Below are 24,822 nucleotides of genomic sequence, written 5' to 3' on the forward strand. Positions count from 1 at the left end.
ATGCTCTTTTGTATCCAACAACTCTTCCCACTCCAGCCCCTAGCAACCATGGTTTTGCTTTCTGTCTGTATAACATTGCGTCTTCCAGAATGTCATATGTAAAATCATGCTGTTTATAACCTTTAATGCTGGTGTCTTTTTTGGGGGGTTGCGGGGGGACAAAGTTTCGCTCTTCTTGTGCAGGCTGGAGCGCAATGGCATAATCTCGGCTCACTGCAACCTCTCCGTCCCAAGTTCAAGTGATTCTCCTTCCTCAGCCTCCTGAGGAGCTGGGATTACAGGCGCCCACCACCATGCCCAGCTGATTTTTGTATATTTAGTAGAGATGGGGTTTCACCATGTTGACCAGGCTGGTCTTGAACTTCTGACCTCAGGTGATCCACCCACCTCAGCCTCCCAAAGTGCTAGGATTACAGGCATAAGCCACCATGCCCAGCCTAATGCTGGCGTCTTTCACTCGGCTTACAGTCATGTGTTTGAGATTCAGCCTTGGTTTTGTGTGTATCAATAATTACTTTTTATAGCCGAGAGCTACTTCACTATATGAATGTTTATCCAGTCACAAATGAAAGACATTTGGGTTGTTTCCAGTTTCCAGTGGTTATGAACGAAACTACTATAAACATTAGTGTTTTTCTGTGGACATATGTTTTCATATCTCTTAGGTAAATACAGGTGAGTTTGCTGGGTCATATGGTAAGCGAGTGTTTAACTTGTTAAAGAAACTGCCCAGCTGTTTTCCAACGAGGCTGCACTGTTTTGCATTTCCACCAGTTGCTCCACATCCTCACCAGCACTCGGTGTTATGGTCAGGTTTTTTTTTTTTTTTTTTTTTCTGAGACAGAGTTTTGCTCTGTCGCCCAGGCTGGAGTGCAATGGCATGATCTCAGCTCACTGCAACCTCTGCCTCCTGGGTTCAAGTGATTCTGCTGCCTCTTCCTTCTGAGTAGCTGGGATTACAGGTGTCCCCCACCATACCTGGGAAATTTTTTGTATTTTTAGTAGAGACAGGGTTTCACCATGTTGGCCTCAACTCCTGGTCTCAAACTCCTGACCTCAGGTGATTTACCCCCCTCCGCCTCCCAAAGTGCTGGGATTACAGCCATGAGCCACTGCGCCCAGCCTATCATCAGTTGTTTTTATTTTAACCATTTTAATAGGTGTGTATTTTTTTTTTAACCAGTTGGTCTTCCGCAGCAGCCTGTAACTCCTGACACAGAATAAATCTTTCATCTCCTATCCTCAGCCTGTAGTAGTGACTGACATGTGGTGGGTGCTCAAGAAATGCTGTGGGCTGACTGAATGAGTCCATTCACTGAATGAATGAATTTCTTGACTACATGCATGAGGGATCTATTGACATAGCGCTTAAGGTAAGTTTGTTCCAGATGCCATGTGAGTTTCTCTGCTCCCCCACAAAGGACCTCACTATGAGTGATGAGGTGGTCTTTCTGAAATGGTTACCACAGTTAAAACCCCCTTACCATTAAGGCTAATATCTTCCTAATCTGCCCAAAGTGCCCAGACTACTTCTCCCTCTGAACAGGTTTGCATGGGTTTCTTCCTTGTTGTTTCAATGAAAGGCACTGGTGCCCATACTAGAGGGTGCAAGAGAATGATAGTGGTGGGGGGCAGTTAAAAGCAGATCCCCAGGCCCTGCCCCAGGTTCTGATTCAGTATGGCCAATAACTCCGGGCGCATCTCAGACTTTCTTAAGGCCCCCCAGGAGAGCTGAGAGTCCTCTGTAGAAGTGTAAGTAATCCTGGGTCTTGAAAAAGGCATGGAGCTTCAGATTCTAGACCTGTCACCCCTGGTGGTTCACTCCCGCCGGTCCCTTAATGCCTCAGAGCCTCAGTTTTCTTATCTGTAGAACTGTCCTGAAAGTAAAGGAGCTTCCCGATCTCACTGTGAGGATGAAATACACTCACTGCACGAAGGGCCCTGATGCAAGGTACATATTCAATACATGTTGTAGATTTTGGTAAGCCAAAAAGATTCCAAATGCTTTCTCTCCACCCTCTTCGCTAACTGCCTTGTATTTTAATTTTTATTGATGCATAACAATGCAGAGAAGTGTGCAGTTCACTAGATCTTCACACACCGAACACACCCACGCCCACATAACCCACACCCCAGTTGAGAAACCAGCACCCTGAGGACTTGCCTGGGCGTGCTGCTCATCACCCCCTTCCCAAGGGCAGCCGTTCTCCTGACTTCCAGCGGCCTTGTTTTTGAAACAGTTTTAGTTTTCTATGACAACTAAGACATGCATAATAAAGAATATTGAGAAAACACTGATAGGAGAAAAAAATCATAGACATGTTAACATATTGAACAGCCTTTAAAAAATATTAATTTTTTTGCCTGGCGTGGTAGTGCATGCCTGCAATCCCAGCCCTTTGGGAGGCTGAGGTGGGTGAATCATTTGAGCTCAGGAGTTCGGGACCAGCCTGGGTAACACGATGAAAACTTGTCTCTACAAAAACATACAAAAATCTAGCCAGGCATGGTGATGTGTGCCTGTAGTCCCAACTACTTGGGAGGCTGAGGTGGGAGGATTATATGAGCCTGGGGAGGGGGCAAAGGTTGCAGTGAGCTGCGATTGTGCCACTGCCCTCCTGCTTGGGCTACAGAGTGAGACTCTGTCTCAAAATAATAATACTAACTTTTTGTTGAGGTATAACATGCATAAAATGGCCCAGATCAGGCTGGGCGTGGTGGCTTATGCCTGTAATCCCAGCACTTTGGGAGGCCGAGGTGGGCGGATCACGTGGTCAGGAGATTGAGACCATCCTGGCTAACACGGTGAAACCCAGTCTCTACTAAAAATACAAAAAATTAGCTGGGCGTGATGGCGGGTGCCTGTGGTCCCAGCTACTCAGGAGGCTGAGGCAGGAGAATGGCGTGAACCCGGGAGGCGGAGGTTGCAGTGAGCCGAGATTGTGCCACTGTACTCCAGCCTGGGCGACAGAGCGAGACTCCATCTCACAAAAAAAAAAAAAAAAGGCCCGGATCAGAAATACAGAGCTCAGTACATTTTCATAAAGTGGCTAACCCATGTGACCACAAGATCAAAACCTAGAACATCACAGCCCTTAAGGTCCTTCCTTCTGCTGCCTCCGAGGCAGTGAGACTCACTCTTCTGACTTCTTTTTGTGTGTGAGACAAACGCTCTCTCTGTTGCTCGGGCTGGAGTATGGTGGTGTTGTCGTAGCTCCCTGCAACCTTAAACGCCTGTGTTCAAGCAATCCTCCCATCTCAGCCTCCCAAGTAGCCAGGACTATTCTGACTTCAAAAAGCACTGATGAATTTTGTGAAACACAGCCTTGTTTTAGACAGAGCTTCTCTCTCCCTGGTGCTGTTGGAGAACTCTTGCTCATCCCTCAGGACCCAGTTCTGAGGTTACCTCCTCTGAGAAGTCTTCCCAGCTCCGTGAGGCAGAGGATTAGCCCTTGCCTGATTCGTCCCACTAATTCCGCTCTTGCTGTTCTGTGATAGTAAGTGCCTCTTCCTGCTGTCTCCGCGTTGACAGGTAAATAGGTCTAATCTATTTTCCTAATACAGAGTATAGTGGGTTGAATTGTGACCCCCCCCGCCCCCCAAACAACAACAACAAATAAAACTAAGTCCTAAACCCTGTACCTGTGAATGTAACCTTACTTGGAAATAAGGTTTGTTTGCCTGTTTGTTTTTTGAGATGGAGAGTCTCTGTTGCCCAGTCTGGAGTGCAGGGGCAGGATCTCTACTCACTGCAATCTCTGCCTCCCAGGCTCAAATGATTCTCCTGCCTCAGCCTCCCAAGTAGCTGGGACTACAGGCTGTGCCACTACGCCTGGCTACTTTTTGTATTTTTAGTAGAGATGGGGTTTCACCATGTTGGCCAGGATGGTCTTAAACTCTTGACCTTAAACGATCCACCTGCCTTGACCTCCCACAATGCTGGGATTACAGGTGTGAGCCACTGGTGCAAGGCTGGAAATAGGGCCTTTATAGAGGTAATTAAGTTAGGGATCTCAAGATGAGATCATCCTGGATTCAGGGTGGACACTAAATCGGAGGACTGGTGTTCTTACCAGAGAAAGGAGAGGGATATTTGAGACAGAGAGCAGAGGGCCACGAGAAGACAGAGGCAGAGTTAGAGTGATGCGGCTCCAAGCCAAGGAGCCCAGGATCACCACCAACCACAGACCCTGGGAGAAAGGCATGGGCGGATTCTCACCTAGGGCCTAAGGAGGGAACCAGTGCTGCAGTGCTGCTGCTGGCACCTTGCGTTCAGACTTCTGGCCTCCAGAACTGGGAGATAATATATTTCCTTTTTTTTTTTTTGTAAGTCACCAAGTTCATGATAATGTGTTATGTCAGCCTTTGACAGGAAGACACGAGGCCTGGTATTAAATAAGGGCCCAGTGTTTGTTGAATGAATGAAAGGGGCCAGGCGCGGTGGCTCACGCCTGTAATCACAGCACATTGGGAGGCCGAGGTGGGTAGATCACCTGAGGTCAGGAGTTCAAGACTAGCCTGGCCAACATGGCAAAACCCTATCTCTACTAAAAATACAAAAAAAAAAAAAAAAGCCAGGCATGGTGGTGCACACCTGTAGTCCCAACTACTCAGGATGCTAAGGCATGAGAATCACTTGAGCCCAGGAGGCAGAGGTTGCAGTGAACTGAGCTCCAACTGTTGCACTCCACAAGCTGGCCACAGTTTAAATAGCAGAGGGGTCTGCCTTCCCCCTGCCCCCGGAAGCAGTGAGGCCTAACCCCATTGAAAGCCCGTTCTGGGTGGTACTTCCTGTCACAGAGGCCTGCCAGCCAGCAGCTGGGACTCGGCTCGTCCCCAGGGATGTGTGATCCTCTGAACAATGTTGGGAAAGGAAACTGGGCTCAAGGGCTCCGGGGGGGTTTCTGGTCATTTTGGTTGTGGGGGTAGAGGGGTAGGGTTGGCGAGGTTCCCTGGGGCAGGGCGGTGGACCTCAGCCTGGTCACTGCTTTTGGAGGTGTTGGTGGAGGAGGAGAGAGGTCTAGGTTTGAAATAACCCTCTAAGAGTTTTTTTTTGGTTTTTTTTTTTTTTTTTTTTTGGTCAGGGTCTTACGCTGTTGCTCAGGCTGGAGTGCAGTGGTACATGATCTCGGCTCACTGCCTGCGCCCTCTGCCTCCTGGGCTCAAGTGATCCTCCAGCCTCAGCTTCCTGAGTAGCTGGGACTCAGGCACACGCCACCATGCCTGGCTAATTTTTAAAGATTTTTGTAGAGATGGCGGTCTCATCATGTTGCCCAGGCTAGTCTTGAACTCCTGGGCTTAAGTGGTCCACCCTCCTTAGCCTCCCAAATAGCTGAGATTACAGGTATGAGCCAATGTGCCCAGACCACAGATATTTTTCAAAACACCTTTATTGAGATATAATTCACATCCCATGCAACTCATCCATGTGAAGTGTACAGCACAGAGACTTCAGCACATTCACAGGGCTGAGCAGCCATTGTCACAATCAATTTTAGAACCTTCCTATCATCCCAAAGAGCAGCCCTGTACCCCTTATCTGTTACCTTCTGATAGGCCCACTCTCTGCGTTCCTGGTCCTTGGCAACCACTGATCTACGTTCTATTTCTATAGATTTGCTGATTCTGGATATGCCAAAGGTGGGTCTTATGATGGGGAAATTAGGTCCAAAGCAGGTGGCTGAGCAACCCACAGTCATACAACTAAGGAAGGCGCAGACCTGGGACTGGAGCCCAGATTCCCTGCTTCCCAAGTTCATGCTTTCACAGTAGGTCTTCTTCCCAGTAACAATTCCTAAAATAGCCAGCCCTGGTTTTGCCCCATGGGGATGAGTGCTTTACCTCCCTCATCTTACAATCCCCCTCAGATGTAGGTACATTTCTGATACCCATAGGTATAATAATGAGGTAACTGATACCCAGAGAGGCTAATGGTCCAATGCACCATGGCCACCAACAAAGAGAAGAGGGTAATAGGGAAAAGCATTTGCATGCTCAACGACTGGTGAGCAACACAGAATACAAAGAGTCAAGATGATGGAGCTTAAAATGTAATTTTCTTCCAGGTTTTTCTTTCTTACCCACCCACCCCCCTCCTTCTTTCTTTTATAGGAAAAGGAAAAGAAAGATTCCCCCTAGCCTTTGAGGTCACTTGCTGACCCATTTGTGAATCTATGTAGAGTGGCTACACACACACATCTCCCTGCCTGAATGTCTCTTATTAATCTGGGGATGGGTGGCAGGTCACTATGCCCATGGGCTTTGACACCAGACAGGCTGAGGTTCAAGTCTTGCCCCCACCACTGACTTAACCCCCTCCAGCCCTCTGACAGCTAACCTGTGACAGGGTCTTTCTACCGCATGTGTCTGAACCCACAGAGTGGTTTCTTTCTTTTTTTTTTTTTTGAGACGGAGTCTCGCTCTGTCGCCCAGGCTAGAGTACAGTGGCACGATCTTGGCTCACTGCAATCTCCACCTCCTGGATTTACGCCATTCTCCTGCCTCAGCCTCCCGGGTAGTTGGCACTACAGGCGCCCGCCACCACATCTAGCTAATTTTTTTGTATTTTTAATAGAGACGGGTTTTTGCTGTGTTAGCCAGGATGATCTCCATCTTCTGACCTCGTGATTCACCTGCCTCGGCCTCCCAAAGGGCTGGGATTACAGGCGTGAGCCACTGCGCCCGGCCCAGAGTGGTTTCTTTCCCTACCTATTTTATTCCTTGAAAAAGAATAAATACACAGAATGATTCCTTCCCTATCTATTATCCTTTGGAAAATAAGTGTCATTTTACACTGGAGTCTTCCCAGAGCAGCGGCTGCCACCTTGAGGATGATGATGATTGTTATTTTTGAGATGGAGTCTTGCTCTATCACCCAGGCTGGAGTGCAGTGGTGCCACCTTGACTCACTGCAACCTCTGCCTCCTGGGTTCAAACGATTATCCTGCCTCAGCCTCCCAAGTAGCTGAGACTACAGGTGTGTGCCAACATGCCTGGTTAATTTTTGTGGTTTTAGTAGAGAGGGGGTTTTACCATGTTGGCCAGGCTCATCGTGAACTCCTGATCTCAGGTGAGCTGCCTGCCTTGGCCTTCCAAAGTGCTGGGATTACAGGCATGAGCCACTGCACCCAGCAGATTATTTTTATTTTGAACAACCAAGTTAGAGTTTGAGAAAGAGATGAGGGCCCCCAGTACTCTCTTTCAATCCACTGATTCCTTCAGTTGTCCACCTGGTGGAGCGGGATTGGGCTGGGAGTTGGTTAGCAAAAAATGAGGCAAGGAAGAAAAGGAATTAAAAACCTGAAAGAAAAGAAAGCAAACTGCCATCTACTATGACCATTATCTCACACACAATGGACGTTTTAACTCAAAATGCTATAGGCTCACAGACATAGATTAAACAGAAACCTGTTCTTCATGTTCTTATTTTTTTTGCTTGGTTCCCACAGATGAGAGAAAAATCCAGCCAGAATTGGCATCTGTCAAGATAGGCTTTTAGGAGTCACGGTTCCCTAGAGTGGTCTCCGCACATTCTCATTTTGTCAGCAAGAGATTTAACCCACTCCCCTATCCATGTAGACTTTGTAATAAATTATACATATATATGACTGTTCAAATATATTATGTACATTATATAACACATACTAAAACAAAAGTGTGAAAAAGATTGGTTGAAATAAATACAAGCTGAATTCTTAAAAAAAAAAAAAAAAATTGAGGCAAAGAAATTGCCCCTAGATGTAGCCATTTTTTCCTGGGGAATTGGCCCCCATGACTTCAAGTGATTGATGTGATGAGTCCTTCCAAGATCTCTTTTAAAAGTTGATGTGTTAAGTGATCTGTGTTGATGAGCACGGGTGCACACCCTGGTTGGGAGTGCAGAAAGAAATGAATCCACAGATCTTGCGAAGTCAGCAAATGAATCCTGTGGCTTGGGATACAACATTGACAGTGATATTCCTCAATTCAAAAATTCTATAACAGGCTGGGCGCGGTGGCTCATGCCCGTAATCCCAGCACTTTGGGAGGCCAAGGTGGGTGGATCACTTGAGGTCAGGAGTTTCAGACCAGTCTGGCCAACATGGTGAAACCCCATCTCTACTAAAAATACAAAAAATTAGCTGAGCATGATGGCATGCACCTATAATCCCAGCTACTCAGGAGGCTGAGGTAGGAGAATCACTTGAACCTGGGAGGTGGAGGTTGCAGTGAGCCGAGATCGTGCCCCTGCACTCCAGCCTGGGCAACAGAGTGAGACTTCATCTCAAACAACAACAACAACAACAACAACAACAACAACAACAACAAATCTATAACACACCGGGTGCAGTGGCACAAGCCTGTGATCCCAGTGCTTTGGGAGGTAGAGGCAGGAGGATTGCTTGAGGTCAGGAGTTCAAGACCAGCCTGGGCAACGTAGTGAAACCTCCTGTCTAAAAAAGAGAAAATTAGCCAAGTGTGATGTGCGTCTGTAGTCCTATCTCTTAAGGAGGTGGAAGTAGGAGGATCGCTTGAGCTCTGGAGTTCGAGGATGCAGTGAGCTATGATGGCACCACTGCACTCCAGGCTGGGTGACAGAGACCCTGCCTCTTTGAAAAAACAAGGTATAACTCAAGCAACTTAGAAGTGAAATTCAAGTGTGTAACAGCTGTCTAGGTGCCTCTGAAGCTAGGTCTAGTCACAACGAAGATACCTCCATTAAAGAGCATAGGAAGGGTTTAAATCAGATAGCTTCATGCAACATACGAACGAAAAAAATAAATTTCTTAAAGAACATATTAGCTTCTTCTCATGAGATCAGGAAAACGGGACATCAGTTGTCTGGGGTTCTTTACTCCTGACTCTCTTTGGGCCTGGCACTGTGTTGATCACGTTTTTCAGTTGGGGAAACCGAGGCTGTTGGTATTTAAGTGGTCTGCCTAAGGTAAAGGGTACTCTGACTCCAGCGCAGCCTCAACGAGGGCTTCAAATTAGGGCCATGAATTGGCAATTCCTGGCGGGTGATTGTGAGGAGTATATTTATTTTTATTATTTATTTATTTATTTATTTATTTATTTATTTATTTATTTATTTATTTATTTTTGAGACGGAGTGTCCCTTGGCCACACCCGTCCTAGCTCATTGCTGCATCGAACTCTCCAGCTCAAGCGATTCTCCCGTCTAGGCTCCCCAAAGTGCTGGGATGACAGGCGTGAGGCCGGGCGCCCGACCGGGAGTGTGTTAAGTATACAGTAAACACCTGGACTGCGGCCGGCGCTCCAGGAATGCTGCGATATTGGTGCACTCCCTTTGCACCTGGCCAAGTGGCCTCGGGCAGGTAGCCTCCCCTCGGGCTGCCTCAGTTTCTTCCTTGGCACGCAGAGGCGGGGCTCCAGGCCTGGGCCGCCCCACGGCTGGGAGGGCGCGGGGACGCGGCGCTCGGGGTGCGCTCCGCGAGGCAGATCAGACTGGGCGCGCCAGGGGCGGGGCGGAGCGGGGGCGGCCCCTGAGGATCACGTGGCGCGGGGCCGCGGCCGAAGCAGAAGTAGCGAGCGCCGGTGGCCGAGGGCGTGAGCCGCGGGGAGTAACCCGAGTCCGGACGCGGGCGGCTGCGCGCGGGACCTCGGAGCCCAAACCCGGGGCAGGCGGGCAGCTGCGCCCGGGCGGCACGGCCAGGTGAGCTGCTCGGCCGGGAGCGAGGCAAGCAGGGCGCCCAGGGACCTGCGCCCGGCGGGGACCGGCGCCCAGGGCGCTGTATCCGAGGGGGTCTGCGCCCTGGCTCAGCCGGAGCGGGCAGGGACAGGACGCACCCTCCGGGACCCCGGCCCGCCGTGTCCGGGTCCGTTTGGTGACGGCAGGGATCCTGGCTCAGCCGCCGGCACTTCCTCACCCGGGGCCAGCGCCACCTCTCCGGTCTGTGCGGTGGGGCGGCCCCAACTTTGAATGGGGACCCGGAGGAAGGTCAGAGGTCGTGTGGGGGCTGGCGTTCAAAACTCCTCTTTCCGAGCGGCTCTACGTGGGGGTGGCGCAGTCTCTCCTGACCGCCCCTGTGCTCAGAGCTCTCGGACGCTCGGAGCCACACTTCCCCGTCTCACTTGGGTGGTTGCGGGTGGCGGGTGGGAGCGATACCGCGGGAGGCGCAGTCCTTCCCCGAGACTTTTGGAGAGCTTGCAGGACACTCGCGATGCCCGCTCCACAACTCTCTGCGTAATTATGCGTGTGTCTGTGCGTGTTCCTGGTTATACTTTGGAATCCTAATGAGGGCATTACCTGCACAGCAAGAGTTCAAGTTAAAGATGTGGCCCGTTTGGACAGGGAGCTCCTGGATTCCAGCAGGAGGGTGGGGCGGAGCTCTGTTGGTACCCAAATCTTGAACTAGGGTGAGAAACTATGGGGGGGGGGTGGTGTTAAAGGGGTGACATGCTCGAGGGTGACAGGTGGCCTTGTCCATCAGAATTTAATTTGAATTTCAGTTCCATCAGTGTGACCCCGGGCAAGTTGAAGAACCTTTTTGAGTCTGTTTCCCCTTCTGGATACTGGAGCCACCCAAGCCTGTTTTCCAGGGCTGTGTCGAGATTATTGCTGTTCCACGAGGTTCGCTGAGAATCGGGGCGCATCCGTGGAGAGTCCTCGGGCAGTTCCTGACTCTCTGGTTCAAGGGCATTCTGTGGGGGCATGGGCCTTCGTCCTTAGCTACAGTTCTGTAGGGGAAGTGTTAAAGAATTTTGAAGTCTATGCCAGCCTCAAGCAGTTTCTCTTGCAACGGTGTGTGTGCACTCACGTGTATGCTAACTCAGGGCCAATCATCCTTGTGAGCCTCACTGATGTTTAAGTCACCTAATGATGCAGCTGCCGCCCCCCACCAGCGAATGGAGTATGGGCAGTTCCTCTAGAAGAGGAAAAGCAGAGACCCCATGAGTAGCTGTTTTGCACTCATTTGGTAGAGTCAGTGAAAAACTGCTGGTGAAAAAACTTGTGAAAATACTTCTTGGTTGGGCGCGGTGGCTCACGCCTGTAATCCCAGCACTTTGGGAGGCCGAGGCGGGCGGATCTCTTGAGGTCAGGCGTTCCAGACCAGCCTGGCCAACATGGTGAAAACCCATCTCTACTAAAACTATAAAAATTACCTGGGCGTGGTGGGGTGAGCCTGTAATCCCAGCTACTCAGGAGGCTGAGGCAGGAGAATCACTTGAACCCAGGAAGTAGAGATTGCAGTGAACCCAGATCGTGCCACTGCACTCCAGCCTGGGTGACAAGAGGGAGATTCTGTCTCAAAACAAACAAACAGACAAACACTTCTTAATTTATAAAACAGCAAGAGCACAAAGAGAAAAGTTTTCCTGTTACATCATCACTTAATATAAAGTCAAGTCGTATCCTCTACCCTCTCCCAGCCTCCAATAAGTACTAACCACTCTCCTGGATTGACCAGCAGATCGCCTTTATAAAAATGGAATTGTATTATACTCATACACTTGCAACTATTGTTTGCAACTATTTTTTTTATTGACCTCACAAATCTTTCCAGATCCAATTGCTTATCCACCATCCTCATTCTTTCTGATAGCAACTGAGCATTCTTCAGTGCGTGTGCACCATGGTTTATCCAGGAGGCCCCCCACATTGATGAGCAATTGTTTCCTGTTTTTTTTTTTTCTTTTTTTGGTATTTCTATTGCAAATATTGCTTCCATGATTTTCTGTCATATATATTGCATCTTTGTGCATGTCTTTCTGTACATGTACAATTGCAGGATTGAAGCATATGCATGTTTTGCTTTTTAATAGCTGCTCACAGGTTGCCCTAAAAGAGCAGGGGTGGAATTGACACTCTCACCTCCAGTGGCTAACACCGTTCCTTTGAGAGTAGTGTATCCCCTCTGATGCCACAGGGTGGGTGTCAGGTGCAGTGGGAATGTCCCTTGAACTGTTGGAGGGCCCTTACCACACAAGTATTTGCCTGTGCCCCATTTTAGCAGAATTGTTTTGTGGGATTTTGGATGAAATGCTGTACCGGCTTACCATGCAGAGAGCACTGAAGAGACAGAAACTTCCTTGATTTCTGTCTGGTTTGGTGTCTTTATATCTCATTTCATGCCCTTCTAAATAAGTTTATGAAATACAAGAACATGAATGAGCTTTTGAGATACAAGAAAATGTCCTTTAGAAGGACATGAAATGTAAAAATGGCAGAAATCAGTTATTCAAACTCAGCCATGTTTGTATTTACAAAATAAGTGATTTTATAGAATTACCCATTAAGAATGGGAAACAGGAACAAAAAAGGAATTTCAAGCCTTTTTTTTTTTTTTTTATTGAAAAAACAACAAAAAAGCAGAAGCAACATGGAAGTTGCTGTGATGGCTGGTGCACTCCCCTGGGGTCAAGGCCTTGGAGACCTCCCTGCCATAGTTGCTAAAGCATGCACGCCGGAGGCCTGAGCTGGGTGCTGGCAGGATTTGAAGGGTGGACTCCAAGAATCTTTTGGCCATGAAGATCTGTTTCCAATTGTATCTCATGAGCTCATTCAAGTTCTTGTATCTCATAAGCTTCTTTAGAAGGGCATTTCGTGAGATACAAGAACCCCAAACCAGAAATCAAAGAAGTTTCTGTCTCTTCAGTGCTCTCTGCATGGTAAGCCAGTACAGGATTTCATCCAAAATCCCATAAAAAAATTCTGTTAAAATGGGGCACAGGCAAATACTTGAGTGGTAAGGGCCCTCCAATAGTTGAAGGGACGTTACTACTGCACCTGACACCACCCTGCAGCAACAGAGGGGACACAGTGTTTTCAAAGGAATGGTGTCAGCCGCTGGAGGTGAGAGTGTCAATTCCACCCCTGCTCTTTTAGGGCAACCTGTGAGCAGGTATTAGAAAAAAATTGGTGAGAGGCAGCATGGAAGAGCTGGTGTTTATGGCTGAGCTGATCCACTGGGCTTCCAAGCTGGAAGTAACTGGAACCCTGGGGAAGGTTAAGTCCAAGGCCTTCCCAGGTCCAGGGCTGGAAAGAACTGAGGAGCCTGGTCCCTTGTCCTGGTTTCTGTCTAATTGAAGGTGTTATAATGGGGCTTGTGTTTCCTACTTATGTTCCAGTGGACGATGACCTAGAGACCTGGGAGTGGGGAACTCCAGGATGCGTGGCTGGGGACAGTCAACATAGTGAAGAGCTTTGTGGTTGGCACCTGGGTCAAATCCAGTTTCAGCTACTATCTATCTGTGTGACCTTGGATAAGTCCCTTAACCTCTTTTGAGAGGGGCAGGTACTGGCAAATCAGTTAATATCTGGCCAGATTCTACCACAGGGTTCTGGACTGGGGGCTTGGGACTCAGGTGAGGGTTTTGATCTTTGTGCTGCCACTGGCCTACATGACTTTGATCAAGTCATGTGACCTCTTGGGATTTCAGTTTTCCCCTGCAGTATTTCCCATTGAGATAAATGAGATGAACCAGACATGACAGGTGCTTGGCACCCAGGGAGGTACCCAATAAACGGCTGCTTAACAGGGATAAAGTAGGCCATGGGGGCACCTTGTTCATCCCTTTGTCCTGGGTAATGATCAGGAGGTTATTTTAGGTTTCTCCTGATAAGGTAAGATGCACATTAACTCTCAGCAGGGTTTTTAGCATACTCTGTTCTGCCTGGCGGTCTTTGCTTAAACTTCAAGCCAGTTCCTCCTGCTTCATCTTTTTTGGCAGATTGAATTCAGATGCCTGCTTTTTTCCCCTGAAAACTTTTTCTGAGTCCTTTAAGTGCCTAGCCCCACTCCAGATTAAATTTAGGGGCCTTTCGTGATGCTCTCTGCCCGCCACCTCCCCATGCATGCTTCTGCTGCTGCACTTGTACCTACATTAGAATTCTCAGTTAATTAGTCTGTTTCCACATGAGCACAGGGCAGGTGTAATTATCTCCTGTTGCTGGTGTGGTTGGCCGAGGAGGTGCCTTTGGTATGAGTGTGCAGTAGAGGGAGGTGGGGGCAAAGGGCAAATCCTGAGCCCCTCCCCATTCCCCTCATTTGCATCCTAGTCCCCAGCTCAGTGCCTGGCATAGAGTTGACATTTGATTAATGCCTTCCCCAGTGCCTGATTAATGTTAACTGAGACCCTGCTAAATGCTGCAGGCTGTGCATACCTTGTAGTTTTTCGTCCTCCCAGTCGCCCCTTGTGGACATTTAACCTCCATTTTACAGATGAGGGAAGCGAGGCACAGATTTAGAGCAGCTTGGCAGGAGGCTGAGCCGGGCGGGAAGCGCAGACAGCCCTGGCTGAACACCAGCTTCTCAGAACTCCTTCCTCTTTAGATCCTGGAAAGGTCTCTCCTCTGTAACCTTGAGAGCTACAGAGTAACAACTCCAGGCATCTACAGGGACCTGGAGGGAAAGAAGGAGATAAGAAACAGAACAAATAATGGTAATTTTAACAATAGCTTAATCTAATAAGTGCTGACTTTGTATCATTGTTTTAAGGGCCTGAGATACATTATCTTGTTTAAGCCTTACAAACACATTTAGATGGTGGATACTGTTACCTTCTTTTATGGGATTGGAAATGAGCCCAGAGGATCTAAGTGACTTCTTCTAGTGGCTGCGGCCTAGCTGGCAAGGGGGTCCCTGGTGGCTCAGCTCCAGGGCCTGGGGAGCTCCGTCACTCTAAGTCCTATTTTGGGGGCAGGCAATGTGTTTCTGGGGATTAGGGAGGCAGAATAAGGGGATGGTACAGAGTGAGGGCTCAGGGAGTGACTACAGATTTTGAGCAGAGGAGTGACATGATTTGATTCATGTTCTAAAAGGATCTTTCTGGCTCTGGGTTTGAGAATTAACCCTAGCAGTTCAGGGAAGAAGTGGGGAGACCAGGATTAGAATAGTTCAAGTATGAGATCCTAGGAGGAGCCGGTGAAAGGGTGAGATGCATTGGAAGTGGTCATGAGAGAGTCCACGAAAGGATTCCCCCAAGATTTTGGGCCCAAACACCTCTCTGACACCGCCCACGAGCATAAACAGCAATCAAGGACACCTTCTAGGTGCTGGGCATCACCCCAGGTGCTTTGCTGGGGCATTTCTGAACACTCCCATTTTAAAAAGGCTGAAACAGGCCCAGAGAGGTCAAGCAGTCTACCCAGAGCCACACAGTCAGCAGGAGCCTTCTCTGGGGTTTGAACTTGAAGCTTCCAAGAGCTGACATTTCCTGCCTTTTATCCTCATTTCTATGCAGAGGAACCATTTGCCAAGGTCTCCATGGACGCTTCTGAAGGTTGGGTTTGTTTTTTGTTTATTTCATTTTTTTGTGTGTTCTTAGTTTTGCTTAGGAAGTAAAGAGATGGTTAGCAATCTCTAGACAGGATAGAGAAGGATGTTGGAGATCAGGGGTGAGAGATGGGAGCCAGGCTGGGCTGTTTTGGCTATTCAAATATTCTGTAGGATAAGAGTGGTTGGGGAGAGAGGAGGTCACTGCCAGGCCAGGGTGATTTGGTTATTCAAAGCCCAGGTAACGGTTGGGTCCTTGAGGCCAGGGGCTCTTCTCACACTTCAGTTTCTATTTAAACCTTTGTGTCCTGCCTACGCTCTCTGAGTGGCCAGCAATGCCTTGCCACTAGAACCTTCTCCTAAACCTCATCCTGATTGACATGAGACAGGATTTTGGTTCCTGAAGTTCGTGCCCTGTTACCTAAATCCCCTTCAATACTAAAGTCAGTTCACTCTTTAATTCTGCCGTTTCAGCCTCCTGATTTCTCCTGATTCCTTCCTTCCTCCCTGGAGTGGCCCACAATGTCCACCATGGTCAATGTGGATTCCCTTGCGGAATATGAGAAGAGCCAGATCAAGAGAGCCCTGGAGCTGGGGACGGTGATGACTGTGTTCAGCTTCCGCAAGTCCACCCCTGAGCGGAGGACCGTCCAGGTGATCATGGAGACACGGCAGGTGGCCTGGAGCAAGACCGCTGACAAGATCGAGGGCTTCTGTGAGTATTCACTGGGTGGGGCAGTGTGGCCCGTCCTCTGGGACCCTGGCCTGAGCACCTGTCCACCTTCCTATCTTGTCATTACTGTGATTGCTGTTGGTTTGATGTGTTCTTTTATTCTTCTGAAAATGAAAGCATTGCCAGTTTGTGTGGGTCTCTGATGAGGTTTACAGCAGGTGGAGGAAGTTCAGCCAGGACAGCTCTGGTGAAATAACAGAAGCCGGGGTCAGCCAACTTGGAAACGGCATTCGGGCAGCCCTCCTTGCCTGGTGGATCTGTCCCCTATCTGACAGCATCAGGGATCGTCTGCTTCCCACAGCTGGTCGAGTCGTCTGTCCTCTTAGGGGCTAACTAGCCCAAGCTTGCAGAAACTCATAGCGTGGTCACCAAATGCTATCGTGTTTTACTGCACACCACAGCAGTGAGGGGCCTTCGCTTTAGTCTCCAAGCAGGGAGAGTGAGTTGTTGAATGTTTTGTAGCTTTCAAATGCAGCTCTGGTCCTGGTAGAGGTGTCCGAGGTGTCCTTCCTCCCCCACCTCCTTTAGATTGGTCTACGGGTTCAGATCCTAAAGTTTCTAAGACTGTTTTTAACTAATAAAGGCACTTAAGCAATTTTCAGTTGCAAAGATTTGCTCTAATTTGTGTTTTTAAATTAACTAGTTTTTAATTGAAATATATATTCCTGGGGGTTAAGGAGTCAACTCAAATGTTTCTCTTTCCCAGCCCCTAATCCATGCTACTGAGGCAAGCTCGTTACAGATTACTTTTATCTTCCAGAAATAGCCTATGCTTGCATAATGTGGGTTAAAAAAATGGGAACTCCTGTACACTTCTGCACCTTGACTTCTTTTTGTTAATTAATAATGATGTTGGAGGTGGTTTCTTATCAGCACACATTGATCTCATTCTTTCTTTGACACATGACATGTAATGGCACAGGCCTTAATGTAACAGTTTAACTCCAGAGAGGAGCATTTTGTGCTATTTCCAGGCTTTTCTTATTAGTCGAAGTGACTATCTTTGTGCTGTGTTTTTAAACAGATTTAATTTTTTTGAGACGGAGTCTCTTTCTGTTACCCAGGATGGAGTGCAATGGCCTGATCATGGCTCACTGCAGCCTCAACCCCTGGGCTCCAGTGACCTTCCCGCCTCAGTCTCCCAAGTAGCTGGGACCATGGGAATGCACCACCATGCCTGGGTAATTTATTTTTATTTTTATTTTTATTTTATTTTATTTTATTTTTTTTGTAGAGATGGGATCTCGCTGTGTCTAGGCTGGTCTCGAATTCCTGTGCTCAAGTGATCCTCCCTCCTGGGCCTCCCAAAGCATTGGGATTATAGGCATGAGCCACCTCATCCAGCCTTGTACTCTTTTTTTTTTTTTTTTTAAGTAATAGTTTTATTAAGACATAATTCACATAATATACATAGAATTCACCCGTTGTATGCAGCGTGTGTAGTGTGGTGGTTTTAGTATATTTATATATATGTGCAAGCACCACTACCATCAAATGTAGAATATTTATATCACCTCAAAATGAAACCCCATACCTTTCACCATCGCCCCATCCCCTCATCCCCCCTACCAGACGTAAGCAACTGTTAAATTTAATTCTGTTTCTATAAACCTCCCTGTTCTGGACATTTCATAGAAATGGATCTATATATGTGGGCTTTTGTGACTGGCCTCTTTGACTCAGCATTTTTCAAGGTTCATCTTCTTTGTTGCGTGGACCAGAAATTTCCCTTTTTATGGCAGAATCATGATACATTGTATGGATGTTCCACAATTTATGTAGTCAATCATCTGTTGAGAACACTTGGGTTGTTGCCGCCCTTTGGCTAACGTAAATAGTGCTGCTAGGAATGTTTCTCTACAAGTTTTTGTGTGGGTGTCTGTTTTTTTTTGTTTTTTGTTTTTTGTTTTTTTTTTTTTTTTGAGACGGAGTCTCGCTGTGTCACCCAGGCTGGAGTGCAGTGGTGCGATCTCGGCTCACTGCAAGCTCCGCCTCCCAGGTTTACGCCATTCTCCTGCCTCAGCCTCCCGAGTAGCTGGGACTACAGACGCCCGCCACCACGCCCGGCTAGTTTTTTTTTTGTATTTTTAGTAGAGACGGGGTTTCACTGTGTTAGCCAGGATGGTCTCGATCTCCTGACCTCGTGATCCACCCGCCTCGGCCTCCCAAAGTGCTGGGATTACAGGCTTGAGCCACCGCGCCCGGCCGGGTGTCTGTTTTTATTTCTTTTGGGTATATACCTAGGAGTGGAATTGCTGGGTCTTAGGCTAACTCAGTTTCATCATTTTAGGAACGGTCAGACTGTTTTCCCAAGTGGCTGCACCATTTATATTCCCTCCAGTGATAGAGAAGGGTGATCCTTGCATTATTCTTCCTGTGTATGTATGGGTATATCCGAAGGACAGCTTCCTGGACGTTTATTTCTGAGCTGAAGGCTATGGCATATTTTAACTTTAAAGGGAAGTTTGGCAGCACCCCGCAAAAGAGGTTGCCCCACTGTATGTTTCAGCTACAAGGTGTAAAAGTACCTGTTGCCTGCACCCTCATCTATGCTGCCTGGCTGCTAAACTTGGCCACCCACAGGTAGATTTTGGTAGCTTGGTGTCATCCTTAATTTGATGTATCCTATCATGAGTGTGATCAAATTGCTTTCTGAAAGGCTTCTCCTGGTTTCGGAGCAAAGTGGGTCTCTTGTGGCACAGAGCCAGAGCCCTGATTTGAAACTGCCCGTGTGGAGGTAGCCATCTTCCCTCTCCACTGTTTGCATTGGTCGGCGCCACCCCCAGGTGGCCCAGGAACCTGTTGCAGCTTGGGTGGCCACCCTCCCTTCCCCCCAAGGGGTGAGAGGGTTGGCACTGATGGTAAATACAGGTGGGCCACGTTGAGAGTGGACTGCCGGTTGTTCCTTTCTCTTCTCAACCTGCCCATCCCAAGCCTAGCTGCCCATCAGAAACACCCAGGGAGGATCTTGGAAGTATAAGGTATTACCATGGCATGTGTACACACCCAGGCAACCAACCTGAATGTTCTGCACATGTATCCCGGAACTTAAAGTAAAATAAAATAAATATATATATAAAAGAAAGTAGAGCATATTGGAACCTTCTTCTGAAGCTCATTCTGATGGGCATGAGACAGGATTTTGGCTTGAAATCTATGCCCTGTCATTTTCCCCTTCTGCTAAGTAATATCACTTCACTCGCTTATGTGGGTGCACTCTCTTACTCTTGCTCTCTATCTTAGAGGCAGGGTCTTGCTCTGTTGCCCAGGCTAGAGTGCAATGGCCTGATCATGGTTCACTATAGTTGTGGACTCCTGGACTCAAGTGATCCTCCTGCCCTGTCTCCCATGTAGCTGAGACTACAGGTGAGCATCGCCATGCCTTGCTGGTATTTGAACTTTTGTGTAGATAGGGTCTTGCTATGTTGCCCAGGCTGGTCTCAAACTCCTGGCCTCAAGTGATCCTCCCACCTTGGTCTCCCAAAGTGCTGGGATTACAGACAGGAACTACCATGCCTGGCCTCAATTCATTCTTTTATTTATCTGTTCATCCTCTTTGTTTCCTTCTTCTTTCTCCCTGGAGTGACCAAGAATGATGATATTTCACCACTTTGGCTGGGGCGTTGTATTATAATAAATCCCCCAGATGGTCTGGTAACTAGGCAAGTTTCACACATATGCCACTGAAGAGAAACTGCCCTTCTTTCCCCTTCCCCCTCCTCTCCCTCCTTTTCTCCCTCCCACTTTCTCTTTCTTTCTCCTTCCCTTCCCACCTTTACTCCTCTCCTTTGCCTCCCCTCTGCCATTTGAATGCCTGCTGTAGGCACTGCCCTAGGCACTAGAGATATAGCAGTTATTAAATTGGATTCAAATCTTCATGGAGCCTATATTGCTTTATCAGGTATGAGCAGTATGGGGCTTGACTTCCAGTGCCATTGGATGAACTTTGCTGTGTGATCTTGGGCAAATTACCTCCACTCTCTGAACTTTAATTCCCTTATCTGTGGATTGGAAATAACACTGGTGTCTACCCCACAGGGTCCTGGTTGGGAAGAAGCAAATGAGAAGATGCATCAGAGAGGCTCAGCTGAATTCATAGCATGTGACAGGCACTCAGTTGTTGGGAACCACCACTGTCGTGATTTTTGCTGCTGTTGCTTAACTAGTAGAGTCCAGCCTGTGTAGGGAATTAAAGTCTTGCTTAGGGGTTTGGACTGCAGGGGAGTAGGGTCCATTCTCAGGTTTTCAGAAGAAGGACGACATGATTGGATTTACACCTTTTTTTTTTTTTTTTTTTTGAGATGGAGTCTCGCTCTGTGGCCCAGGCTGGAGTGCAGTGGCCGGATCTCGGCTCACTGCAAGCTCTGCCTCCCGGGTTTACACCATTCTCCTGCCTCAGCCTCCCGAGTAGCTGGGACTACAGGCGCCCGCCACCTCGCCCGGCTAGTTTTTTGTATTTTTTAGTAGAGACGGGTTTTCACCGTGTTAGCCAGGATGGTCTCGATCTTCTGACCTCGTGATCCACCCGTCTCGGCCTCCCAAAGTGCTGGGATTACAGGCTTGAGCCACCGCGCCCGGCCTGGATTTACATCTTTGAGCACACTGTGGAGGTCCTGTCTGAGATGATGGTGTTGGTGAAGTGACAGGGAAAGCCAATTATGTGTGAAGAGCTTATAAATGGTCCTTCCCCCTCACACCTTGAGAGAGCCTTCAGGCCCTGGGTGGGGACTGTCAGTGTCACCGCTCAGTCTCCTGCTGAGAAGGGTGACATTTCATCTCAAGAAGAACTCCCAGCTCTGGCAATTCATTCACGGGGTTCTGGTTAGCAGGAACTTGCTGGTTACTGTGGGGTCTTCAGGGGCAGGTACACATGAGAGGAGCACCGGCACGTGGTTTTGGAATAGTTGGCAAGTGGTGTGTGACTTTTGGACAGGTGTTACAATCCCTGTGCAGCCCTGGGTAAAACACTGGGTCCTACTGTCTAAAGCAGTGCGTGGTTGTCAGTCAGGGTGATTTTTGCCTCCCCGTCCCTACTCCAGGGCAGGGGGCATTTGGCAATGTCTGGAGACGTGTTTGATTTTCTCACCTGGGATACAGGGTGCTACTGGCATCCAGCGTGTAGAGGCCAGAGAGGATGCTAAACGTTCTACAGTGCACAGGACAGTCCCCACTACAGAGAGTGATCCAGCAAACATGTCAGTGGTGCAGGGGTTGAGAAACCGCTGTAGAGTCATGTATTTGCTTTGCTCACAGCAATAAAATGTCACTGGGTAAAATAGGGTTTTGCTCTGAACCCTGTTTTGATGGAACTTTCTCATTTGTTCAGCACATGTTTGCCATCATATTGAGTGCTCAACTCTGCAGAGAGAGGGAGGAGGAAGGATGGAGTCCCAGCCTGCAAGAAGGGGAGACAGACTCAAACTCACCCTTGCAGGATTGTGTGCTTAGTACCATAGCGGGAGTTTTCACTGGGTATGGTATGAGGAGGGAAGGCTTTTGTCCTTTTGGGTGTGGGGGAGATGGTGAGGAATGGGGACGGCTCATTGTGGAAGAGCTGTTTGGGTGGAATTGAGAGAGATTTGCTAGGTAGTTAGCAGGGATGGCTGCCCTGATCCTGTGAGATTAATGGGTGTCATGTAATATAAACAAGTAGATTTGTGGGTCATAGATCTGGGCAGGGCTAAGCTGGGTGATTCTTCTACTCTTTGTAGCCTGGACTGAGGTCATTTGATGTCACCTGGCCTCAAAGGTTCCGGAATCTTCACTCACACATCTGGTACCTTAGTGGTGATGGCTGGAAGACTGGGCGTAGCTGAGACTATTTTTTGTTTGTTTGTTTTTGAGATGGAATCTCTGTCACCCAGGCTGGAGTGCAGTGGTGCAGCCTTGGCTCGCTGCAACTTCTGCCTCCTGGGTTCAAGCTATTCTCCCACCTCAGCCCCCTGAGTAGCTGGTACTACAGGTGTGTACCATCATATGCAGCTAATTTTTGTATTTTTAGTAGAGATGGGGTTTCATCACATTGGCCAGGCTGATCTTGAACTCCTGACCTCATGCGATCTGCCCGCCCTGGCTTCCCAAAGTGCTGGGATTACAGGCATGAACCACCACACCCAGCCTCAGCTGGGACTGTTCACCAAACATCTACCATGTGGTGGTCTCAAGCAGAAGAGTCCCAGGCAGAAGCTATAGGCTTCTTATTACAGCCTCATAAATCCCCTTGCACCAACTCAGATCAGTAAGCCCAGTTCAGCTTCAAGGAAAGGAAATTTCTCTCTTAGAGAAGGAATGGCATGCACATCGACGGTAGGCAGGAACTGATGGTGGCCACCAGCAGCCTAGCTTCCATATGAACATGTCAACTCCCAATCCTGATTTATGATGCAAATCCCTGCTCTGCCACTGTATTAGTCCATTCTTATGCTGCTAATAAAGACATATTCCAGCCTGGGTACAGTGGCTCACGCCTGTAATCCCAGGACTTTGGAAGGCCAAGGCAAGTGGATCACCTGGGGTCAGATGTAGGGGCTGGGTGTGATGGCACACGCCTGTAGTTGCAGCTACTTGGGAGGCTGAGGCAGAGAATTGCTTGAATCTGGGAGGCGGAGGCTGCAGTGAGCAGAGATCACACAACTGCATTCCTGTCTGGGTGACAGAGCAAGCGTCTGTCTCAGAAACAAACAAACAAACAAAACAAACAAACAAAAGACATACCCAAGACTGAGTAATTTATAAAGGAAAGAGGTTTAATTGACTCACAATATCACAATATACCTGGGGAGGTCTCAGGAAACTTAAAATCATGGTGGAAGGAGAAGCCTTCTTTACATGGTGGCAGCAAGGAGAAGGAGATCTGAGTAAAGGGGGAAGCCCCTTGTAAAACTATCAGCTCTTACGAGAATTTACTCACTATCACGAGAACAGCATGGAGGTAACCGGCCCCATGGTTCAGTTACCTCCCACGACACATGAGGATTATGGAAACGACAATTCAAGATGAGATTTGGGTGGGGGCACAGCCAGACCATATCAGCCACTTACTAAAAGTGTGACTGGATGCTAATTCTTTTGGTATATTTCTGTGCCTCAGTTTCCATATCTGTCAAGTGAGATAGTAGTTTCTGTTTTACTGGGTGAGAATTAAATGGATTTTATTGTATGTACTTTTTAAGATGTGGGAAATACTGTATAATAGAAACTTAATACAATAAAACCAGAAAGAAAAAAAGGCCCCCTGGTGAGCACCCCCAAGGCCTGACCTCTGGTAGAGAAGACTGAGTCTGAAGCACACTACCTCCCTTCCTGGCTTACGGGTTCCCTGTTGCTTTGCAGGGGTGTTGGATAAGATGGTGCTGGGATTCCTTCCATCCCCAGCCTTCTGCATAGAGTTGAGGAGCTGGTTGTCTCTGAATGTAGGGAGGGAGCTTGTGGCACTGTTGGGCATGTTAGTTTTCCTTCCTTTCTGAGGGACCCAGTTGAGCAGTCTCCGGGTGGAAAGGGGTCTGCTCTGGGGCCTTTCTGAGTTGAGCCTTAGGTGTCCTCTTGCATCTTGTCCATTTGAGAGGCTTGGATTTTGTTTCAGGAGCCAATGGGGTGCCACCTGTTTGTGGGTCTGTAATTTTAGGGTCAGCTGTGGTGATGGGCCCCTTTGAGGGCCTGGACCGTGTCCATCTTAACTGAATAGGCTTTTTATCCTGACACTTTCACTTTTGCTTAGGCATATTTTCTCTGTCTGCTTATTTTTGGCAAGTTGTGGCTGCCCGTGAGTGAGGGATTCTCAAACGTGGGAGCTGTCTGTTTCCTTGGTATTAGGTTCTTGGGGTTCCCACTTCATAATGGTAATAGTGATACCATTGATGACAGCCTCTTCTCGTGAATGCTCACTGTGTCCTAGTTTCTGTGAAAGCACATCAAAGATAACTCCCTAATCCCCGCAGTGGTCCAGTGAAGGGGGAGCTATCCCTGCTTTATTCATGAAGAGATTGAGTCTTGGAGAGATGAGGTGACATGTCCAAGTTTAGGAAAGGGCAGAGCTACAATTTGAACTTGTTTTTCCTACCCTCAGTCTCAAGTCTTCTTCCTGCTCTGTGTTGTTTTCTTCTCCTAAATTATCTCAAAGATGTGTCAGTTCTGTGTGTCATGAACACCCTGCCTGAGACTAGGCAGCTTTGTTTAGACTTTCTTCATGACAGCAGGATGCAAACACATGAATTCCTTATGTGTGCAGAGGACTTGCTCTGCCAGGTGTTGGAAGTACCAAGAGAAAGGAGAGCTGGTGCTCATCCTAGAGGTGCCGGATTAGTGGGGAGACGGGGGATACTAGGAAAAGACCACAAACATAGCCTGGAAAAGTGCTGTTGTGGACAATGGTGCCGAAGCGAGAGTTTACTGTATTTTGGCTCATCCTGAAATCCTATACTCTTGGACTTCTTTTCATGGAAAAAATGAATATTTTTGAAAGTTGTTATTTTATCAAAATGTTTTTGAAATAAATGTGAAAATACTACTACTACTAATAATAAATGAGTAATAATATTTTCTTGCTGGCATCTCCTAAGAAGAAATCCATTGTCTGAGGGTGGTCCCCAAGCTCCTGCAATGAAGCATCTCATCAGAAATAAGACCCAACCAATGCCTGAAGTGTCCATAAACTTATTTGCCTTTCAGTTATTGGTATGCAGTGATGGTATAAAGAAGGGCCATCAGATCCTGGCCCTGCCACTTGGTAGGGGTGTGACCTTGGGTCTCTCATGTCACCTCTTTGGACCTCCATTTCCTCATCTATACAATGAGAATAATTGAAGAACACACCTCATAAGACTCTTGTGAGAAGTGAATGACATGATATATGTAAAATGCTTCAATAGTGTG

General features: G+C 48.0%; 1 protein-coding gene and 1 long non-coding RNA gene across 4 annotated transcripts in view; both read left to right on the forward strand.

Annotated features, from left to right (window-relative positions):
• LOC140711707 (uncharacterized) overlaps nt 1-7,610 on the forward strand; it is a 36,454-nt gene extending 28,844 nt beyond the window's left edge. Inside the window, exon 3 of the long non-coding RNA XR_012092995.1 lies at nt 7,449-7,610. This is a non-coding gene — a long non-coding RNA (uncharacterized lncRNA). The remainder of the gene's footprint in view (nt 1-7,448) is intronic.
• A 1,899-nt stretch (nt 7,611-9,509) lies between these two features.
• The window catches only part of PLCG2 (phospholipase C gamma 2), a 187,243-nt gene continuing 171,930 nt past the window's right edge, over nt 9,510-24,822 (forward strand). For 2 of the 3 annotated variants that reach the window (XM_007994182.3, XM_007994183.3), the window contains exons 1-2: nt 9,511-9,655; nt 15,693-15,933. In XM_007994182.3, coding sequence (XP_007992373.3) covers nt 15,741-15,933 — 193 coding nt within the window. In that variant the 5' untranslated portion in view covers nt 9,511-9,655; nt 15,693-15,740. Of the gene's footprint in view, nt 9,656-15,692; nt 15,934-24,822 lie in introns of all 3 variants that reach the window. The other variant, XM_073015601.1, reaches the window with a different exon arrangement.

The sequence above is a fragment of the Chlorocebus sabaeus genome, chromosome 5, assembly GCF_047675955.1.
Source record: "Chlorocebus sabaeus isolate Y175 chromosome 5, mChlSab1.0.hap1, whole genome shotgun sequence".
Lineage (NCBI taxonomy): Eukaryota > Metazoa > Chordata > Mammalia > Primates > Cercopithecidae > Chlorocebus > Chlorocebus sabaeus.